Source organism: the organism of the source record quoted next, unplaced genomic scaffold, assembly GCF_019419815.1.
Source record: "Pyrus x bretschneideri cultivar Hongxiangsu unplaced genomic scaffold, Pyrus_bretschneideri_v1 Contig41, whole genome shotgun sequence".
NCBI classification, from domain to species: domain Eukaryota; kingdom Viridiplantae; phylum Streptophyta; class Magnoliopsida; order Rosales; family Rosaceae; genus Pyrus; species Pyrus x bretschneideri.
Window position 1 is genome coordinate 2977767 of NW_025999735.1, and position 18056 is coordinate 2995822.

The 18056-nt window shown below is 38.5% G+C and overlaps 1 protein-coding gene across 1 annotated transcript; it reads left to right on the forward strand.

The window, feature by feature from the left end:
- The first annotated feature begins 9792 nt into the window (after positions 1–9792).
- Positions 9793–15590, forward strand: LOC125469204 (LEAF RUST 10 DISEASE-RESISTANCE LOCUS RECEPTOR-LIKE PROTEIN KINASE-like 1.2). Its single transcript, XM_048566280.1, has 4 exons — positions 9793–10571; positions 10813–10920; positions 11037–11212; positions 13034–15590. The coding sequence occupies exons 1-4, from the start codon at positions 9821–9823 to the stop codon at positions 13166–13168; spliced, it is 1170 nt and encodes a 389-aa protein (XP_048422237.1). The 5' UTR covers positions 9793–9820; the 3' UTR covers positions 13169–15590.
- Positions 15591–18056: the final 2466 nt, after the last annotated feature.

Below are 18056 nucleotides of genomic sequence, written 5' to 3' on the forward strand. Positions count from 1 at the left end.
TTAATTGATCTTCTACGTTTTTAGATGAACATAGTTTTTACCTTAATTTAGCAGTCTATCTATTTCAATTTAATTTTAGATATCAAATGAGGCTTTAATATAGTGACGGTTGAACTATAAGCTATGGTTGTTAGTGGAACAGCATGGTTGTCTAAACTATGGTTTTTAGGCCCTTTTTCAACTACTACTTAACTAAAAGTAAACAACCCTTACAGAGAGCCTTCGAGACCGTGGGTGATAGATAGGTGGGAGTTGGATGAACGGGCAAGATCTAGTTTTTGAGGCCATTAAAATGTATGTCTTTTCTTGTTGGGAAGCGCTTATACGTAAACTAATTTGGCTTGACTTATAGCAAATAACCCCAAACAAGAAAAATCACCCGTAGAGCCAGAGGAGAAGAAAATTCTAGATCTGCATTAAATAAAATCTTTTGATCAAGTCAACAAAATTTTATGAGGCATTAAGACTCGAGGCTGTGGTATTATTTTTCTTTAGTATTTTTTAGTGCGTTCAAAACACTAGTAATACGTCACATGTTATTATATAATTTTGGAGGGATATTTGAAAAAAAAAAATTCAATTATATGATGACTTGTAGTGTATGACTCCATATGTAACAACCCGTCTTGGAATTTACGTAAGAAAATGAGTATTTTTGTATTTTCACTAACTTTGAGGGATACCTTTCATTTTTTTAAATTGTTTTTGAGTCTTAATTGGTGAGCCCAAGGGGCCCACCCCCTGATTCTGTCCCCCCGAGCCTCTCATCTCTTTCTTCTCTCTCAGTTCTCTCTTCTCTCCTTTCCCCCGACCTCTCTCCCTCCCTCCGAGTAGAACACACCCACAAACACACACACCCATGCCCACACCTATAGTTATGTTCTGACCCCGTGGTTGTGTTTTGGACGTCAAACCATGAAGAAACCACCTCGGAGACATTTCCCAGTTTTCCGGCGAGCACCGCCCCTTTCGAGGCAATTTCCGGCCAAACCACGGCTATTTGTCTGGCGTGAAAGGTATCAATCTCTTCGTCTCGCTGAGTACTACAACTTTCCTTTTTATTTCACCCAATTTCATTGAGTATTGAAGAAGTTATACTCATTTGAATCTTACCCAGTTTCCGGCGGACACCCGTGGCTTCCAGGCTGTTTTCCGGCCAACGCCGGCCACGATGATGGGAACCAAGGGTATATTTCGATTCCTTACCTTCGGGGCTTCATTTTGGTATATTGAATGACATGTTTTGGTTGAGTTTTAAGCTCCATCGGAGCTTGGGAATTCTCCGGCCGAAAACCGGCCTTCTCCTTCCTTGGAATTCGGCGAACCACCAAAACCCAAGGCCTTTGGGCCTTTCCTGCCAAGCCCAAAACCCTGGGCAGCCCAACCCAACCTTTTTATTTATTTTTATTTGGGTTTTGTTAATTTAAAGGCCTTTGGGCCGTTTTCTTTAAGGCATTCGGCCCGTTAACCCTAAACCCATTAGACCCAAACCCTTAGGCCCAAACCCGGATCCAACCCAAGTCCAAACCCTTTAACCCAATCGGGATCCAAGCCCAGACCCATTTGACCTGTTGACCCGGACCCGTTCAACGGTCAGCGTTAACTTTGACTTTGACCGGTCAACGGTCAAGGTTGACTTTGACCGTTGACTTTTCGGGTTTCGTGCGGGACCCTACCTAGGCTAATTTCGACGTCCTGAACCTGTTTCCGATGTCCGTTTTCCTAAATTCAGTCGTTTGAGTAGAGTTTGACTAAATGTACTCTTTATGTGCTTAGGGGCGATTATCTGTGGCGTTTCCTTCTTCGCTAGATGGCATGGCTTTTCGACGGCGAAGTACTGTGAGTGGACCCGTTCTAAAAATGCATGTTTTAATAGTAGAAATGCATACATGCAAAGCATGATTTGATGATTATGTTTTATGAAACGTTTTACGAGATAACATGCTTATTGAGGCTAGTTTGAATTATACTATTTTCCTATAACTCATGTTCTTCTAGAATATCTGATGGATGACGATATGATATTGAGAACATGTTTAGAACACCTCTTTATAGTATAGATGATGGATGACTTTATACTATGGAGTTAATTTTCAATATATGTATGTTCACTGGTTTTGTACTTACCTAGTGGTCCTTTCCGCTACAGGACATAGGGATAGATCCGGTCCGTCCCGGGCGACGGTTTGGTGTTGGCATAGGGCCTGGAGTGTGTTTTCCTCTAACTGTCTGCTCAGAGACGGGGAGCCGGCATGAGGCCTGAAGTGTATTTTCCTCTGACTGTCTGCTCAGAGACCGGGAGCCGGCATGGGGCCAGGAGAGTTGTATCGGACATTCACTAGTGTTTATTATTTATGCGAATTATGATTTGAGACATTGCACGACATGCTAGGTTTCGGAAAACCTATGTTTATCATTATATATTTGTGTTTTCATAAAACCTGGGGGTTAGTATGTTGATAACTGTTTTATTATATATATATATCAACTTGGTCCACTCATGTTTGTTTTGCGCCCCCTTCATGACTTAGAATTGAGGCATACAATCCCGACGTCCAGGCACTTCCGCATCGGCATCTTCGAGTCTTCTCGGTGTAGGACCCACTCCTTCGTTTCATTCAATTTTATATTATTTTCTTTTAGTGTTCTAGATTAGAGGTGTGCTCTGAACATGGTCCTAACTTGCATATTCATTATTCTTTTATATTTATAAGCCTTGTTTATCCCTTGTTTTCAGCATTTGCACTCAATAAATGGCTTTCGTCACCCTCGGGTGTCGGCCAGCACGTGCCTATCCTGGTATTCGGGAAATATCGGGGTCGGGGCGTGTCACCATATTTCCGGCAAATTGAAAATCTTTGCGTAAAAGTTGGAGTTTAAAAATTAGATTGGATGGCTAGTTCAATACTAAATTATGATTTCTCCATTTTGTGTCTTAATCTAGATTCTCACCTTATTACTACACTCTAGTGGTATTCTTCTTGAGAGATTCTAACACATCCCCTTATCTTGTCATAAACTCCTCTTAAACAATGGCTGTTATATTGGATAAATCAAACCAAACAAACAAATAAGATTTAACATGAGTATGTAAGAAACTAGAAATGGTGTGTGTGTGTGCTTGTTTATCACTTCCCTTCTTCTTTACTTATAGGTGAAAGATATTAAGTTCAAATTTCTTGAATGGTGAGTTCAGTATCAAATTATAAGTAACCTATTATGTAACTTAACACAAATTCCCAGCTCCCAATATCTTTGTATGAACACTAAAAGATGCAAGTGACGGTTTGCCTAAGTACTCAAGGTTTTTTTTCTTCTAATATACTATATTCCGAGTTCAAGCATTTTTCTTTCTCTTGGGGTAAATTAATTAAAAATATTGCAGGTAATAAAAATAAATAAATAGAAAGATAAATAGTCAACAAAACGTCAAGTACTCATAATTTGTCCCATCCCTTTCTTTTCTTTTCTTTTTTTGTTTTGTCCCTTTGGCATTCTCTTGTAAATTACACATTTGGAACTCCTAGCTAGCTATCTAAGTCTTCGTTTTAGATGATTAGTCGTAAACTGTGTTTAATTAGGCTTGTGTGCTAGAAAACCCAGGTCGAAAATTTGAATGCAAGCAGAGCGAAGGAACCTAGTACAGTTAGAGCCAATTGTTTGCAAAAACAGCAAACAATTGATGGATTTGTTTGGTATCCATGTATTACTAAATAATGTAGTTACCTTGATCATTTTCGAAAACTATGAGTTAATTTCAAATTGAATACCAAACAACTCCTTATATTCCTCGCAAATGTTGCTCGAGCCAACCCTAAAACCGATTGTTCATGTTTTGGTCATTTTGATCCCTTGTTGCCATTCTAGTTAACCAAATTTGTTGCTCTTTTCCCTCACCACAAAAATTTTCATTTAAGTATTATTTTTTCATTTAATTAGGACTAACTTAGTTTATTGTACTTAAATTTTTTAGTTTTCAACATTTCATATATTAAGTTTTTTCGTCCTAGTCTAGTACCTTAAGCCATAATTCTGAGATAAAAAAAAAACTTGATATATGAAATGTTGAAAACCAAGAAGCTTTGGGACAATAAATTGAGATAGGACGAAAATTTTTGTTTTTTTAGTATAAGCGATATTTTACACTAATCTACATTAAAGAAAAAAGAAGAATTTCAACACAAAACGCAGTAAGTTGAATATAAAAATCCTAACTACCAGATCAATCTACCACTTGCTATTCAATTTAAAAACTAAAAACAAACAACACACGATTAAAATAAGTATGAAAATCTCATCGCAGATACGTAGGTAATAGAAGTCTTCGACCTAGAAAATCAAGTCTAAAGATTGTATGACATTTTAATCCACTTGGGTTTCATCCACATTGCTTGACTCAAACATTTCAGAAACTCCAGGTTCTCATGATCATGTGGTTAGTCAATTGGCTAAGGCTGGTTTGGTTATTAAGAACTCCCTCTCTAGTGCGAGGGGTTTGGATGATGCTTCTCCTTCACATTTTGTGGAAGGTTTAGTTGATGATAATGATACAACTTGTGACCATGTTTCTGATACTCCGATGGATACTCCCCTTATAGGTATTCAATTAAACTCTTCTCTTGTGCTCTCTGAGAGATGTAATGCTAATGACTCTGTTCAAGTTGTTTCTCAAGTTCAAGAGGCTAGTTCTCCTTCTTTATCTCCTCAAGTTCGCGCTGAAATTCAAAAGGTTAATGATTGGTACACTATGGTGGAGGAAGATGCTCTTCAAAATAATGTTGCCAGTAGAGAAAACAATGATTTAGATGGTGCAAATAATGTTTCTGAGGATGACATGACTTTGGTTCTCTCAAAATCTCAGAAGAGAAGATTACGGAAAAAACAACGGGAATCTGGTTATCATACCTACGAGCGTGAGACTATTCAAACTCGTGCTAGGGTTGCTGCTATGGCTCCCCGTAATCCATGAAGACCATTTATTGGAATATTCGGGGCTTAGCAAATCGCCCCACTAGACGAGCTTTACGGAGCCTTGTCAGAAAACATTCTCTTGATTTTCTTTGTTTGGCAGAACCTATGACTTCTACAATGAAAATTTGTCCATGTTTTTGGAAATCTATTGGTATGCATTTTCTGGGAGTAAATGATAGAGGTCAGAGATTGCCTAATATTTGGGTTTTTCACACAGCTAATGATTTATCTCCTACGGTTTTATCTACTTCTAGTCAACATATTACTATTCAATTTTTAGTGGCTGGCACTGCCCACTGTATTACTTTTGTTTATGCTGCTACAACAGTGGTGGAACGTCGACCACTTTGGCTTTCTATTGCTCAAGTTTGTGCCAGCTTTTCAGGTCCTTCGCTTATTTTGGGTGATTTTAAGGCGGTTCTTGGCGCACATGAGAAAATGGGGGGTATTTTGCCTCGTCGAATCGCATGTGAGGAGTTTCAAGCTATGGTGGATACGTGTGGTTTGGTTCCGATTGATGTTAAGGGCTCCCCTTTCGCTTGGACTAATGGACGTGGCATATCATCTCATATTGAAATGTTATTAGATCGGTGCTTTTGTTCTACTGCATGGCTGGATGCCTGGCCTATCACCAATTTCTCCACGTTGGTTCGTCATTCTTCAGATCATAATCCTCTTCTAGTTTCTTTTCAAAAGTTTGCAGCTCAAGGTCCTACTCCTTTTCACTTTCATCGCATGTGGTTAGATCATCCTGATTTTATTAATTTGGTTAAAAATTCATGGCAGTCTATTCAAGTTTATGGTTGTCCTATGTTTATTCTTCAACAAAAGCTCAAGTTGCTAAAGCCTATTCTAAGACATTGGAATGCTGATGTTTTTGGAAATGTCAATGTTGCCGTGGATAATGCTAGAGAGGCTTTAGAAAAAATTCAGTTTGAAATCTCCACAGAGGGTTTTACTGATGAACGTCATGGGGCTGAATTACAAGCTCATTCTACTTTGTCTCATGCGCTGCTAGTTCAAGAAAAATTTTGGCAGGATAAAACACGGTCTAAATGGTTGCGAGATGGAGACCGTAATACGAGTTATTTTCATACTTTGGCAAAAATTTGCAGGACTCGTAATTTTATTTCTCTCTGAGTATCGGTTCGGAATTGGTTGAGGATGTTGAGATTTTGCGCAATCATGTGGTGGAGCATTTTTTTTAATGCTTTTCATGATGATGGCCTTGCTATTGATACAGGTTTGGTTACTCGTCTTATTCCTCCTTTGGTAACTACACCTGAAAATGATACTTTACTGGCTATTCCCACATTGGAGGAGATTAAACAAACTGTATTTTCCATGAATCCGGATAGTGCTCCAGGTCCAGATGGTTTTGGTGGTTCTTTTTTCCATGCTTGCTAGGATTTCGCTGGATTTGAGGTTTCTTTGGCTGTCCAAGATTTCTTCAAGACAGGTTATATTTTACCCAATTTGAATTCTAGTTTTGTAGCTCTAATTCCTAAAGTCCAAGAGGCTGATTCTATCTCTCAATTTGGGCCAATAGCCATGGCTAATTTTATATTCAAAGTCATTACAAAGATTCTCGCAGATAGGCTTGCTCTTATGGCTACTCGAATTATTTTGCCGAAACAATACGCATTTCTTAAGGGCAGGCATATTTCAGATTGCATTTTGTTGGCCTCGGAGTGTGTTAATTTATTGGACCATAAGTGTTTTGGGGGTAATGTCGCTATTAAGTTTGATGTTGCTAAAGCTTTTGATACTCTCAATTGGGACTTTCTAGATCGGGTGCTTAGAGCTTTTGGTTTCCATGACACTTTTGTTCAATGGGTTCGTGTAATCCTTTCCTCAGCCCGGCTATCTATATTATTCAATGGTTCACCTGTTGGATTTTTCGGATGTAGTAGGGGTGTTCGTCAGGTGGATCCTCTATCCCCTCTCCTTTTTTTGTCTTGCTGAAGAGGTTTTTAGTCGAGGTCTAGTGGATCTTGTAAATTCTGGAAAGGTTAAACCCATTTCTTCCCCTCAGGGAGTGACTGCTCCTTCTCATATTCTCTATGCGGATGACATAATGGTTTTTTGCAAAGGTGACAAGTGCAGCCTTATGAACCTTATGCATTTTATTGAAGAATATGGTGTGAATTTTGGTCAATGCATTAGTAAAGGTAAATCTCGTATTTTTATTGGGAAATCGGCTTCTACGCATCGTTTGCGTATTTTATCCTGGCTCAATGTCTCTGAAGGTGAGCTTCCATTTACTTATTTGGGGGTTCCTATTTTTAAAGGCAAACCTAAGAGGGCATATTTTCAAGCATTAGCAAATAGAATACGTTCTTGTCTTTCTCAATGGCAAGGTCACTCTCTCTCAATGGCTGGTCGAGTTACTTTGTTCAAGTCAGTTGTTGTAAGCATGTTGTCTCATACTTTCTCAGTTTATTCTTGGCCACCTACGATATTAAAACAGGTTCGTAGTTGGACTTGAAATTTCATTTGGACAAGATGTGCTGATTCTTGTGGATTTTCTATTGTGGCATAGAAAAAATGTTGTGTTCCCTTAAATGAAGGAGGTCTTGGTATCTGTAATTTTTCAGCTTTAAATAAGGCCTTTTTATTGAAAAATTTTTGGGATATTTTGGTTACCTCATCTATGGCTTCACGGTTTTTACAAGGTCGGTTTTTTAATTGTCTTGGACAGCCGTGTTCTACATACAAGAGTTCCTCCATTTGGCCTGGTTTACGCCCTCTTTTTTTCAGAAATTTTTCATGGATCAAAATGGGTGATAGGTAATGGTCAAAATATTAATTTTTGGCATGCGAGATGGTTAGATTTTCCAATAGTTGATAGGCTTGGTATTCCACCAGATTTATGTAAGGCTTTTGGAGCTAAAGTTTCTGATTTTATTGTGGATGGTTGTTGGATTCCCCCACCTACTTTACTTTCATGGCTAGTGCCCATTTGGGATGATATTTCTTCTATTAGGCTTCCTTCAAAGAATGGGATTGATGACAAAATGGTTTGGTTGTCTGCTTCAAATGGTGACTTTTCTTTATCTTTGGCTTATGATTTTAAATGTAATAAACAACCAGTGGTTCAATGGGATCGATGGGTTTGGCAATCTTGCTTTTGCCCTCGTAATTCGGTTACGTTGTGGAAGTATTTACATGATAAGATGTTAACTGATGATCTCTTGCAGCAAAGAGGTTTTGCTATAGCATCTATGTGCTCTCTTTGTTGTGAAGGTGTGGAAACTGCTTCACATATTTTCTGTCAGTGCTCTTTTGCACGTAAAATTTGGTCTTCTGCTTTGGAATTATTCAGAGTTCAATATTTATTTCAAGATATTTTTAGCTTTTTCCATTATCCTTTACAACAAGGTTTTGGTACCCAAGTGCAACTGCTTTGGTTGGGTATGATTGGAGTTGGTTTTTATTCTATTTGGCATGCTCGCAACGTTGTTCGTTTTCATGAGGAGGTTGTTTCCATCAATTATGTTGTAAGGTCTATTAAATGTCAACTCCTTGAAATTGATTCTCTCAATTTCGGCTATATGAAGAATTCTGTGGAAGAGCTTTGCATTCTTCATTCTATTGGTGTTCGTGGACGTCCTGCTAAGGCTCCAAAAATTATTGAGGTGTTGTGGCGTCCGCCTTCTTAGTCTTGGATCAAAGTGAATACTGATGGGGCTGCAAGAGGTTCCCCTGGTGTGGCTGCATTTGGTGGTATCTTTCAAGATTTTACGGTAATTTTCTTGGTTGTTTTGCTGGTTCAATAATCTTGGCCTCTTCTTTGGATGCCGAACTACAAGCTGTTATTCATGCTGTATCTTTAGCTTGGGATAAAGGTTGGCATTCCTTATGGATTGCATGTGACTCTTCACTGGTTGTTCATCTTCTCTCTTCATCCTCACCTTCCTTGACATCTATCCCATGCAGGCTTTTGGTCAGTTGGCATAACTATCAGGTTTTACTATCCTCCATGCAGGTTCAGATTTCTCATATTTTTAGAGAGGGTAATCAAGTTGCTGATTGTTTTGCCAATTATGGTGTTGAGCACCCCGGTGTCCATTGGTGGGATTCATGCCCTCCTTGTGTTGCAGCTGCTTATTCTGAGAACCTTTCTAAGCTTCCTTGTTATAGGTTTTGTTAAAAAAGGTTTTCAATTGTTGTTATGAATTATTTAATGGTCTGGGTTTGACCTCATGTCCCCCCCCCCCCCCCGACATATTGTATTTTTTTTGTTTATCAATAAATTCTCCTCAAAGTCTCTTCCCATGATAGCAATACTGGAGTGAGACGAACTTTATGGCCAAATTAAAAAAAAAAAAATACTAATTCACAAATACATAACAAGAATTATAGAATTTAAAGGACAAATAACACTAAAATAGTTTCTAAATTACCAAAATGCCCATCAATTTATAAACAAATATAATTCCATACCATACCAACATTATTATTATTTTTTTAATATCTATACTAAAAGGGTAGAAGTAGGTTAACCTTATAATGAATTCGCTATAATAATGTGATTTAATTTTATTTTTCATAAGAATCAAACATAATATCTTCCACGTGTAAATGAAGAATAATACCACTCAATCGTATTAATACCAACATCAACTAAAAGAAGGAAATCCATAAAGCCTAGAAGACAATACAATTTTGGCAGCGGCCCCAAAAAGTATTCAAAAGCGGCGTGCAGTCCGCTACCCCCACATAAAAGTCCAACAGTTCCAAGTCAACAAACCACAGCCCACCACGTCACCAGAAAACCTCCACCCTTATTAAATTTCACACTTCCCGCCTCGTTCGCCCCGCTGTCGTTTCATTCCCCTTTCCCTCAATGCTCCCATTCCTCTTCCTGCTCTTCCTTTTCTTTTTCTTCTGCTCCGTCGACGTTACGACGTCATTCCCCGCCGATGCCGACCTCTCCAACTTCACCCAAACCTTCGACTGCGGGCCCTTCCGGAACCTCACCTACCCCTTCACCGGCGGGAGCCGCCCCTCCTACTGCGGCCCGCCGGAGTTCCAACTCAGCTGCGTCGATGACTCGCCCGAGTTGATCATCTCGTCGCTGAGCTACCGGGTTCTCAAACTCGACCAGGTTCACCAGAACCTCACCCTCGCCCGCTCCGACCTCTGGAACTCGACCTGCACCGACAAACTCGCTAACTCAACTCTCGAGTCCGAGTTCTTCACCTACGACGAGGACGACGACATGGATGTCACCATTTTCTACGGCTGTAATTCCACCTTAATCCCTCCTAAACCTAAGAACTGGTTTTTCTGCGACCTTAACTTGACTTTCGACGACGCTTATTACGTGATCGGGCCGGTACCGAGCGATCCTATCGTGAGCAGGTTCAAGTGCTCCGTCGGGATTACGGTGCCGATTCTCAAAACCACGGCGGCGGTGCTGGTCGCCAACGGGTCTCTGTTTGGAGAGGCGATCATGACCGGCTTCAATGTCAATTATACCAACCCGTACGAGAAGCAGTGCGCTAAGTGTCTCAATGTCTATGGGCTTTGCGGGTTTGACTCGGATAAGAACCGACCCGTTTGCATTTGCGGCAATCGAGTCTGTAACCCAGCAGGTATTTCTTTTTCTGGGTATTGTAGAGTTTACTTCTAGTAGTTTTGGGCAAGTTTTAGGTTGTGCTTGGAGTGCCCAAATTTGAAAATTTACTCTGTTTTGGTATTTTCCCTACCTCGCAAAACGTGAAGCCTTCTTGACTTGGTATCACCCTTTAAAGCCTTGGACAAATCAAATTATCAAGCAGTAACTTTTCTTTTCCTATATATCTCATGCTTATTTTTGTATTGTAAATTTTACAGGTAAAGGAAAGCCAATAAAGTTAATTGTGAGCCTTACGGTTGTTTGTTTTATCGGTGTATTGCGTGCCATAGTGTTCGGTTTGTGCAGGATGAGAGCTAAGCAAAAAGGTAATTAAGTGAAAGAGATCGAGGTGTTGGATTAATATAATGCATTAGCAGATTATCTCTCAAAACTTTTGAAGTTGTTTTGATTCAGTGTTCGATGTGTATATTTGCAAAATCAGGACACATCAAATTAACAATGACGCACATCAAAATAACAAGGGACACCCTTCAAGAATATATAGGTGGAAAACATGATGAGCTACTGATCTATGATTTTGAAAGCATATTTGTTGCCATGGACAATTTCAGCACCGAAAACAAACTCGGGCAAGGAGGATTTGGTCCAGTTTATAAGGTAATTACTATTATTATTATTTTTAGGATAAATTACACCATACTACCTTAACTTTGAGTCACATAACAATTTCATATCTTTTAAACATTACAATGTTATACATCAACTTCGTATTCATTACAATTTCAGACCTTTGTCAACTTTCTTGTCAATTTTTCTATTAAATGTTGACATGTTAATTATAAGGCTCATATTTTGCGGATATGGATATTAAGTTGGGATTTGGATCCTCACTTGAGCCCAAGATAAGGATCCTCCAGACCAAAGAGTGTGGGTCGTTGGATGAAAATCTAACGGCTATAATTATTATAACTTTAAAAGGATTTTCCTGTTTGTAATTGTTGAATTTTCATCTAATGATCCACATCCTCAAGCTCAGAACAGGATCCAAATTCATTAAGTTGGAGCCGAGTGGACAAGAAAGTAATAAAAAATTGTTATTATCTATAGTATTTAAAACTAATAAGAAATTTATTTTAAAAAAGGCCCTACATCCCCACCTTTCGTCTCCACTTTCACTCCGACACCCTCGATCCCCACCTTCGACCACTCCACCTCCCGCGCGCCTTCTTCTTTCTCTCCGTTTCCACTGTCAATGAAACCCCATAACCCGTGAAACCCCCACAGGCCGTGGTGGGTGGGTCGGATCTGTGAGTGGTGGCCTGGAAGGGAGTGAGGTGAGGGAGAAATTGGCTGGAAAGAAAAGGTGGAGGAGACATGGGAGGGTGGGGATGTAGACAAAATTTGATATTTTTGTTGGAATTATTTGGTTTGGAACTTGGAAATAGATTTATGGGTTTGGGTTAGAAATGGGATGGTATTCGATTCTTTTGCTTCTCTTTAATGGAGCGCATGTTATCCCTTTTTTTGTATTCTTTTTTTTTAACTTCTTTTTGTTTTTTTGGGGTGATTTTCTTCTTCTTTTTCAGAAAACTTTGATATGGCCTGTTCGGTGATTTTCTGGGTTTGGTTGGGGATGGTATGATATTTTGGATTTGGTTTAGGATGATATGATTGCAGAAGATGCGAGGGAAATGTGCACAGTCCCTTTCATCCTCATCCTGTTAATCTTCTTCCCTACCCTCTCCGACTTTCTCTCTCTTCCCCCATTCTTCTCTTCTCCATCTCTCGCTATCAATAAAGACTCTGCAATTGCCAAAGATGGAGACTGCAATTTTAATTTCAAAAATTTTCGATCTTTAATTCTGGCAAAAACCCAACAGCAATCAAAAAGCGTTGTCGGTAATGATGTTGGGCAGTATGCGCTGGGTCTGGCGGCGCTGCACCTACATCGGCTCCGACGACATCGATACCTGGGCGTCCACCAACCCTGACGAGTTCCCTCGCATCTGCTGCCATCCCCATTGTTTTTCCCTTTGCTTTTGCCTCCCATCGGCGGCGGAGGGTGGGGAGAGATGGTGGTTTAGAAGCAGCGCAGCATCAGATGGGTGGTAGGATTGAAGGGGTGGACCCACTCTTTCTATTTATTTTTTTGCGTAAAAATTTATGTTCATTTTAAAATAATTAATTTTATAATTTAGTATTTATCTAAGTGGCACAATTGACCGCCACCTCAGTAAAATATGGATTCTACGTTGGCACGTTATCACTTAACGACTAATTTGTCAAAGTGAGTAACGGAGGTTTAACATTGTAATCAATTCGTAAGAAGAGGTATAACATTGCAATGTTTAAAACATGAGGTAGGAAATTGTTGTGTGATCTACAGTTAAAGTAATTTTGTGTAATTTATCTTTATTTTTACGATAGATACAGAGAGACAGACATGAATGCAGTGATTTATTTGTCGACTTTGTGTAGGGTAAGCTAGCAGAAGGGAAGGAAATAGCAGTAAAAAGACTATCCAGTACCTCAGGACAAGGTGCAGTAGAGTTCAAGAATGAAATGATGTTGATCTCCAATCTCCAACACAAAAATCTCCAATCCCCCGCTTGACATTCCTCTTCCAATTCAGCCCACAAGTCAATTCAGTTGCAGCATAAACAGTACTGCCACTTCCAATAATTACTACGTCACAAATTTTGGGTTGCCGAATATTAGTGGTAACTGCAAAACGACTGTCACGGCCAGCATTTCTCAATCCGCAGCTGCAAATCTGGTGTTGAATTCGTCCAAGGATAATCTGGTTGCTGCACTTGACTCCGGGATTGGGTTGAAGTGGGATGCAAGCAATACCTTGTGTGACCAATGTCGAGGGTCAGGGGGTCAGTGCGGGTACAATATATCTTCAGCTGAATTCACCTGCTTCTGTAAGGATGGACATACTCCCTCAAACTGTGAAGGTATGCGCCTAAACATCTTTCCACTATGTTTATGATAGAATTTGACTATCGGTCTAACCCAAAACCAATTAGCAATATGCGGAATAAACTTTAGATTCCTGACTAGGATTGATGCGCTCAACAATCTGGGTCTTAGACAATACGCTGGTGTTTGAAGGGTTAGATTGACGCCCCCTTTTAGTTTCTGTCCTCCAATTTTAGTACTTTGTACTATGGCAAGGCTTCCTCAGCAACCAATGCGCTGCCTCAAATTAGAGAACCATCTGCATTTGTTAGAACAAGTACATATTCTACTCTAACAAGTTAATAGAGTGCACGGATATGAAATTAGAACTTGATAGAGTGCATAAATTGTCGTGCAGGATTTTCTTAGATGGCTAAGAAAGTTTAAATTACCATTTTAGGATGGTTTTATATCCATTTGTTTTAGGCTTTAGCACGTATTCATTTGTTTTTTGTTAGAGACTAAGGAAAATGCATGAGAGAAATGATAGATGAAAGAGGGCGGAGGAAGGATATGGTGGAATGTGGAAGTAATCTATACGGAATTAATAGAAGAGACGGACTTTAAGAGCATGTAACACACATTATGTGCTCGTGCGCCAATTCTCTGTTTTTAACTTTCTTCTTTTCCTAAACTAGTGATCTAACTTTGTGCTATGCTAAATTTTCTCCTATTCTATGTTCTTAAACTACTTTTTAAAATTTTATTTTATTTTCTATAAAGAAGGGAATTTCCGCACATCATTTTCTCCTTGTGCATTCTTCTAAGTTTGCTCCCATTGTTTGTGTTTTTTTTTTTTTGAACAAACGATATTATCTATATTAAGGGGGAGAGGGTGGACTTAGCCTCATAATGGGCTAGCAATAAAGTGGTTCAAATTCACCTTTGGTAAAAATCGAACTTAAGACATCTCACTTACAAGTGAAGAGAAATACAATTAGACCATAATATTAAGTGATTGCTCCCATTCTTTGTTCTTAAACTAGTGCTATAACCATGCTCGCTACCAATTAACTTTCTCACTCTTATTGTGGGCTCTCACAATCCCATCCATTTTCTTTCACATTACCATGACCATGACAAAAGCCATGTGGCATTCGATGGGAAACTTCAAGTTGGGTGGGTGCCCTCTTTTTTTCTGATTTCTTAATAAAAGCATTTCCAAATTATGCTTCTAGATTCCAATCTCCGTTTAGGGTGGCCATTTTCCATGCCAAAACAAAACCAACTCACTCATATCACATGTGTGTCATATGTAGGTGCATTTTTAGGCCAATGCAAATAACCTTGGCAGAATGTTGAGATATATTGCTATTAAAAAATTATTTTTGTATTTGATAACTTGTTAGTTTCTCAGCAATATTAACACAAGAATTGTGATTATGTGATATAATTTGCATCCATTAATCAAGAGAATGCATTATACTATTTGCATAATTTTTTTGTATTTGTTTTTTTTTTCGTGTTTTATTATTTTTGGGGTTCGATAGGGTAAATTAGTTCTTTTTTTTATTAGTGTGGTATGTGTCGGGGATAGATTTAAGAGAAATATTAAGGAGATTTTTTCAAAAGTGAGACTCTTCATGAACTTTCTATCACCTTATGTTTTTGCCAAAATATTTTATTAATGTTAGTATGAGAATTTATGTTAAACTAGAATGTCGCAGAAAGTTCATTAAAAATCTTACTTTTGAGAGAATTTCTTTAGCATTTCGCTAGATTTAAAGTAGGATGATATTTGACAATGGCTCCTAATACAAACAACATAATTCGCACGGTTAATTATCTTTTCTTGTCATCTAAAAATTATTTTAGAAAGCTGCGAAGTTCCTCGTACTAGATGTCTAAATAAAATTATGCCTCTGGTTAAACGTCATGTTCGTACTAGATGTCTAAAAATTATCTTTTCTTGACATCTAGTACTTAATTGGGTGATGGGTTCATGTCTTAGTCTCCTTTTTACTTGTTTCTCTTGTTTTCTGTTGTTTACACATGAAAATATGTCAATATCAACCCTTTGAGAAACGTTTTCTCAATTGAATGTGAAATAAAAATATTTAACTTCTGTGCATACAAGTGCAAGTCTGCAAACCCCAGTATATTGAGCACCTCTGTCTAAATTTTGATGTGAAAAAGACTAGTTTGCCCTAACATAAAAAGATTATAATTTTCTAATTTATTTTAAAAACAATGGTCTTCAGACATCAGTTAAAAGTAACTGTAAGTTACTTTTAAAAGCTGCTTTTATAATCAACGAAGTTGAGCCTTTAGTGAATATTTTCAATTCATTAGTTAAAAAAAAATGGTCGCTACTACCTACCACTAACCTTACACCACCATCATTGGCACCATCACTTTTGCCACAATCGTCACCACCACTTTAGCCATAACCGCAACCACCACCACAATAACAACAACATCCACCATTGCCATTCCCACCATCGTTCCCGCAACCGCCACCATAAACGCTACAACTACAACCACAATCTCTATTGTCACCACCCTTACCACCATTGTCACTTCTGCACCCCAACCACCACACCTCACTATTGATACCCACCGTTGCCACTTTCATAACAACCGTCACCCCCATCGCCACCATCATGTCCTTCGAGTCTACCAACTACAACTGCAACCACCTACAACTGCAACCACCAACCTCATACCACTAGCAACATCAGCACCACCAACATTGCCACCACCATTGCCAACACCTTTACCACAACCACCACTATCAATCCAACCAATGTCGCAACCATAGTTATTGTTGGCACCACCTCATATCATACCTATTTTTGTCATTATATACGATTATATCACTTATTTTAAAATATACCAAATATTTTTACATTGATTTTATACTCTTTAAAAATATAATTTATCAAAAGCTCAAATGTTTTAACCTTCAATTGATTATTCTTAAATCACAGGAATCCCAAACTGCCCCTTAGTCAAGGGCCGCCTTCATCGCGAGTGAGGTCGCCACTGCTAATTACTCAGTCATGCGTCAACTAAATCTGGAGAATCCGAGCCATTCCAAGCCGCTCCGCTCCATTTTTTAGCCGTATTGGAGCCACTCCAAGTTGCTTGTGACTGGAGTTCAGCACCAGTTTGCCGAACTACTGCTTCTTAGGTATTGGTATTTGGTGATGTGTACTGGAGAAACTCTTTTTTATTTTTTTGAACAAACTATATTATCTACACTAGGGAGCGGGGGTGAGTTTAGCCTGACAATGTGCTAGCAATAATGTGGTTCAAATTCGCCTTTAGCGAGAATCAAAACTAAAACCTCTCACTTACAATTGAAGAACAATACTACTAAATCGTAGTATTAAGTGACAACTTCATTTTTTATAAACCTAAAAGTTTGTTGTTTGTTTGCCGAAAGAAGGCCCAAAGGTTTGTCTTTTGTATCAAATGTAGCGTCAAAGCCCAAAATTTACACTAAAAAAATTCAGAGGAGCGGACCACAATTTTGAAGGAGGTAATGTGAAAACAAAACCCTATCAACTGAGCAAGAACCACTTCCAAGTGATAAAGATTTGGTCAACAAGCGACGAACCCCAAAATGTCACGTTCTCACTTTCCTTTCTATACCATTCGTCTTAAAAGATAAGTAGCAATTTTCTTATTTTCTCTTTCAATTGCATCTGCTGTATAGTGTCCAAGCCCGAACTAGTCTTTGTGAATGCTTTTAATTTCACAAGTTAAGTTGGTTAGAAAATCGTAATACAAAATATTTTAGAATTATGTAGCTAGAGTTTTTACTTTTTAGTTTTCGTTTGATACATGTTTATACTTTTCAGTTAAATATACGTGCTCCTGACAATGGTGGATCTATGTGAATTTGGGTTGTGTTTGCTAGGATTTGTAGATCTGCTCCATATGAGTTATTTTCTTCAAATTTTAGCTTTTATTTCACGTTATGCTTAATGATATTTGTGGTGAGTGTGATCAAAAGAAAGTGACGGGAAATAATAATATTTCTACACTTTGGTATGAGTTAATTTTTACCAATATTTCTAAAATAAAAAATAACAAATAAAAAGAAGGACAACACACCTCTTAAATACCACCTAAATATCTTCTAATTAAGAGCCAACTACCCTTGCAAGGCCGTCTGTGATCAGGTTGATGGGAGTTGGATGAACCGACGCGATGTAATTTGTGAGGCCATTAAAATCTGTCTTTTTGCTTGTTGGGAAACGCTTGTACTTAATTATTTTGGCTTGACTTGTAGCAGATAACCCCAAACGATAAAATCACACGCAGAGGTGAAGAATATTTGCCTTGCATTAAATGACACTTTTTATCAAGTCAACAAAACCACACGAGCCATTCTACACAACGATTCAATAGTTGATTATCTTGGTTTGACTATCCAATACCAAATTATCGTTGTTTCATTTTACTCTACGTGTAAGTCAGAAGTATTATGTTGGACTCTCCTAAATGGTGAATACAATACTAAATATAGTTAGCCTGAGGAAAAAGGAATCTAATAGCTATACGATTCCAACCACAAACACCCTTTGAA